The following is a 5,470-nucleotide window of genomic DNA, read 5'->3' as shown; positions in this document are numbered from 1 at the left end:
CAGCTAGAGAGTCCAATAGAACAAATCGTAGAATTATTAGTAAAATGTTTATTAGATGATATTTCTTACTATCCCGCCTTGTCCCGCCTTCTTCTTTAGTGAAAATGTATAAAGCTTTCTTCATCCTTTGTTCTTGGCTCTCTTGGCATTTTGGCCAGGAGCCCTTTTCCTTGGGGTACCCCAATAAAAAACAATCAAAACCTGCACCTCGTGTCTGGCATTCTTCATTGGCCTCGGCACCAGGCTCAGACCCCAATTGGGGACAACAATTAGTTAGGAACAGAATTGTTACCTAAGAGTGTCCATTAGTGTAAAAAAAAGGGCAGCAAGATATAGAGAAATGTTTTCAGTGATTTTACTAGTTAGAATACAGACTTTAAAAAATTAGATAGGATTTTGCTATACAGTACTTCCCTTTAACACACTAGATGATAAAATGTTAAACTTCCTATGTTGAAGGTTTTCCTGCAACATAAATATGGGATATCAAAAAGAGATTTAGATGTGAATATTATGGAAATTAGGTCTCTATAGTTTCCAGACCTAAATCTGTTTAGTAGTACTATAGTAGCCTCAGTCATATTAGTGATTCCTTCCTTCCTTCCTTCCTTCCTTCCTTCCTTCCTTCCTTCCTTCCTTCCTTCCTTCCTTCCTTCTACCCTCCCTCCCAACACAGAAAGGTCTTCACTTGGTGCCAAAATGAGGCCACTGTGGGTGCCAACTGAGGGTCTCTGGGGAGGACATTCCATAAATGAGGTGCCACCTCTGAAATGGCAAGATAAAGGAAGGGGCTTGGGAGTGTCCATGTCCCCTTGGGGAGCCCATTGTGACTAAGGAAGCCTCCCCCAAAAGCCCTTGAATAAATGGCCTATAAGATGTTCTCCACCCACCAGATTCCCTCCTCCTCTTAGGTTGGCCTGAGACTCCTAATGGCTCTTTCTATCCATCTTTTGCCTTAAGGGAGCTCATTGGTCAACCTTGAAGATTTCCATCCAGCAAATGATCCCATTCCACATTCTATATATTCCACATTCTACAAGGTAGTCTTTGCCCAATTTTGGAACTTTTCCTGATCCATTTCCTGATTGGCTGGCTGGGAAAGGGACAGTCCAGGCAGGTCTTCCTTTGCCAGATATTCATATTAGAAGTTAGGGGAAGGATTATAATTTCTACGTTCTCCTTTATCTGTGAGACATCCTATCGATTGCAGCATTGGCTTTGGGGTTTTATCAAGGGTTTCTTCCAGTTTCTGCCATGCCAAATTTACTCCATTCCGTTTCTGTCCCATAAATGTTTCGTTCTTCCCATTTTTTAAAAAAGCATTTTCCCCTTTAACAAGTGGCTGGCTGAATAATAATTGATGGTGAATCAGCCCCATGGATGTTTCTTTCTCCCCAGGATTTTTCAATATCTTTCCCTTTAGCAGGATACTTGGATCAGTAATTGATTGGGGGGTCCGTCCCAAGAATATTTGCTTCTCCCCAGATTTTAAAAAGCAGCACTTTTTCATGCGGCTGTTGATAAAAATAGGATCGCCAACATGATCGCCAATGTCCGACGAGGGATATGAAGGAGAAGGAAGAGGAGGAGGGGGGGAGGAGGAAGGAAAGAAGGAAGAAGAAGAAGGATTATTATTTTGAAAACTACCCTCCCTCTTTGACAAGCTGATTGGGCCAATAATAATTGATCGGGGGTCCATCCTGTGAATGTTTGCTTCTCTCCAGTTTGTTGTTTTTAAAACACTTTTTTCCCCTTTAAGAAGCCAGCGAGGCTGACTGCAAGAATAACAACAATTCAGTTCGGTTTCCCGTCTGGGCAGAGCCCAAAGGCGGTCACCTGATTTCGAGGAAAAGAAACGAAACTTAACTTTCTCTTTCTTTGTCCCGGCGGAGGAGGCGGCGATGGCGGCCGAAGCGCCCTTGCAGGGTTTCCTGGAAGAAGCCACCTGCTCCATCTGCCTGGACTATTTCCAGGACCCCGTGCTCATCCCGGAGTGCGGCCACAACTTCTGCCGGGGCTGCTTGACCCGTAGTTGGGGGACGTCGGAATCAGAGGCTTCCTGTCCCCAATGCAGGCAGACCTTCGCGCCCCGCAGCCTCCTCCCCAACCGGCAGCTGGCGCGGGTGCTGGAAGGGGCCAAGCTATGCAGCAGCCATCCGGGCGACGAAGGAGGGAGCCTCTGCCTGAAGCACCGGGAGCCCCTCGAGCTCTTCTGTAAGGACCACGAGACCCTCATCTGCGTGGTCTGTGACCGATCCAAAGAGCACGAGGGCCACTCGGTGATCCCTGCGGAGGAGGCTTTCCAGGAATACCAGGTAGGAGTCAGCCAGGAGGAATCGCTGCGGAGGGGCATCCAGATCCTTGGTCTTCCTGGCAATCCTTGGACCAATTTACTTTTTCTGTTGTCCACAAACTGGGTTTAGCCTGGCGTAGATGCGAATTAAAACCAGACTGGAGAGGCGGCTCAAGGGACTTTTAATGACGTACTTCAGCAAAAGCCAGAATCACTTCACAACTGTGTTACTAAAAGTGAACAACTGCAGTGATTCACTTAACAACTGCAGCAAGACCTTGGAAATTTAAAAACAGAACAGGATTTTAAAAAATAAGGAATAAAAATTGACTGGTGGCCATATTTGCAAATTAGGACAAAATATAAAAAAGACAGGGAACAATATGGTATACACAGAGAACAATTGGAATTGGATAAGATATTATTAGGACCAGGAGAAAAAATGATCACAAAAATGTATAATTTTCTGTTAAAATTTAAAATGGAAGAAGAAACCGTGAAGGAAACAATGATTAGCTGGGCAACAAATTTTGGCTATAACATTCATTTGGATCAATGGGATAAATTATGGGAGAGAAACTATAAACTAACAATGTCAGCTGCTTACAAGGAGAATCTTTATAAGATGTTTTACCGATGGCACCTGCCACAAGCGAGATTGGCAAGGATGTTCTCAAAACAGGTCCCCGGATTGTTGGGGGTACGGCCATAGCCAAGGGACCTTCTACCACATGTGGTGGACCTGCCCTAAGATTAGGAAATTTTGGTGGAAGATAAAAAAAATGGCTGGAAGAGATAACTGAGTGGAGGATAGAAAAAAAAACAGAACTATTCCTCCTTGGTATTTAAGAAGGGAAAATGGAAAAAAAAATACAATATATCACATTACACATACTAACTGCGTGTAGACTTGCCATAGCACAAAATTGGAAACAACCGGATATCTCCCCAGACCAATTTATAATTTTAAAAAATTATGAGTGCGCAGAAATGGACAGATTATCTATGGAAATTAAGAAAAGGGAAGACACCAAATACTATTTAATTTGGAATAGATGGTATTCCTGGCTGGAGAGGAAATCTATAATGTAAGCGATATTTTGTTACGAAACCAAATTGTGAATAGAAGATATTGTAACTTAGATAAGGATGTAAATTAAGACAGATAGAAGTAGAATTTGTGTATGGAAGTTAATGAGGATAGAGATGCCGATATAGAAAATCTGTTACTAGTGCTTAGGTTTTGATATGTTTCTTTTTGTATGTTGTTTTTGTTGTTTGTTATAGTTTTTTATTTTTTGTTCTTTTCTATTTTTTTATACTGTATATTTTAATGTTTGAAAATTTAATAAATATTATTTTTAAAAAAAAAACAACTGCAGCAAGAACATCACTTAACTGTCTTGCTTAGCAAGGGAAATTGCCTGTAGGGGGAAATAGGCTCCCTTTGCCAGCTCCCTTTCCACATTTGCTCTAGAACGAAATTGTCATTCCTCCAAAGTCTTGAGTGCAGACCCCGAAAAACACTCCTGCTGGATCAGGCCAAACGTTCATTTCTCAGTGATGCTTCTGGATGACTGCAACCAGGAGACTCAGGCAGCTCACTTTAATGCCATTACAGGTAGTCCTCGACTTAAAACCATTCGTTTAGCGACTGTTCAAAGTTACGATGACAATGAAAAAAGTGACATAATGCTCTTCACCCTTGTGATCATTGCAGCATTCTGTGGTCACATGATCAAAATTTGGATGCTTGCCAACTGCCATGTATTTATGACGATTGCATATATCTTCTAACTGGGTCTTCCCTCCGATGTAATTCTTTATGGGAAAGAAACTCAAAATTTGTATTTTTCAGATCAAGGTGGAGGATTGCCTGAAGGCTCAGAAGGAGGAGAAAGAAAAAATAGCTACATACAAAGGAGACACAGAGCAAACAGTGAAGGAGATGCTTGTAAGTATTGATCCAAGGGTGAAGAGCTTCTGAGCTAATAGGAAGGAAAACACCGTCTGCCATCTTTGATAATAGGCAGCCTGTGTTTTAGTACAAATTCTGACTTAAATGAAATTCAAGTTAAAGATGGTATTAGGGCACAGAACTTGTTCTTAACCTGGGGACTGAGATGTCACCATCGGCTGAATGAGTCACACTTGGGTTAAGTGCCCCTATCCCATGAGCCGTGTTTTATACAATGGGTTTGTTTTGTTTAATAAATTAAGGCAAACCATATTTCCTCCTATTGAAAAAATTGTGACACAAACATTTTTCTATCTCTTTTTTTGGAATCCCTGATTGCCAAGAAAATTTTCATGAGAGATCATTAAACTAGAGCCTTTAAAAAAAAAACCTTTCCCCCCTCCACTTTTTAATATCAAATGGGTTTTTTGTCTTCTTCGGATATTCTCCCACCTCACTTCTGGATTCTTCAAGGAATCTGTTTAATTATTATAACAATTAAAATAAAAGTAAAAATAATTAAGTAAAACAATAAAAATAAAATAAAATTATGTCTTTTGTCCTTCTTGTTCTAGGACCTCATCAAAGAAGTGAAAAAAGATGTAGTGGCTGAATTCAGAGAGCTACAACTCTGGTTAGAAGGACAGGAAAAGCTTCTGTTGACTCAAATGGAAGAGACGGAGAAGGATATTATGGCAAGAAAGGAGAAGGGTGGACTGGAGAACTGAGATCTGGTCTGCCACCCCCTACTTACTCATGGAATGGGAGGCCCCAGACAAGGAGATCTCAGAGAAGCGGGGAGGCTGAGGAACAACATAATAAAAAATGAGTGACTCTTGTGATATCCAATCTCATTCAAAACTGAAACCTGAGATGCAGGCTCCACTTAGAGAAAATATAGTGGTACGAGGAGGAAATAGATTCCATCCTAGTTTACACATCATTTTCTATTTCAGACCTTTATAACGGAAGCAACAAAATCCCACTTATAGGGAAGACCCAGAGAAAATGTGCTCACTATTCTTACCTGTTATAAGGACACATAACCCCACTTGGGCAGACATTCAGACACAGATGGATGTCCTTCTAACACCAGAGGAACAGAGACTGGTAACGGGGGACAATGGAGTGGCAGTTTTAAAAAAAAAAAGAGCATGAGAGTGACAACCGGCTGGGAATTTCCCCTCATGGAGCCGGAATGGGATCTGGATGATGATGGG

General features: G+C 41.5%; 1 protein-coding gene across 1 annotated transcript; it reads left to right on the top strand.

Moving 5' to 3' along the window:
* Positions 1 to 1,735: 1,735 nt before the first annotated feature.
* On the top strand, positions 1,736 to 5,092 carry LOC148115710 (E3 ubiquitin-protein ligase TRIM17-like). The gene is made up of 3 exons (XM_087883971.1): positions 1,736 to 2,315; positions 4,152 to 4,247; positions 4,826 to 5,092. Exons 1-3 carry the CDS (start codon positions 1,902 to 1,904, stop codon positions 4,976 to 4,978), a joined length of 663 nt encoding a protein of 220 aa, XP_087740097.1. The 5' UTR covers positions 1,736 to 1,901; the 3' UTR covers positions 4,979 to 5,092.
* Positions 5,093 to 5,470: the final 378 nt, after the last annotated feature.

Source organism: Pantherophis guttatus, chromosome 2, assembly GCF_059756535.1.
Source record: "Pantherophis guttatus breed Tessera chromosome 2, ASM5975653v1, whole genome shotgun sequence".
Lineage (NCBI taxonomy): Eukaryota > Metazoa > Chordata > Lepidosauria > Squamata > Colubridae > Pantherophis > Pantherophis guttatus.
Note: the sequence above shows the minus strand (reverse complement) of the source record. Positions and strands in the feature narration are given on the sequence as shown.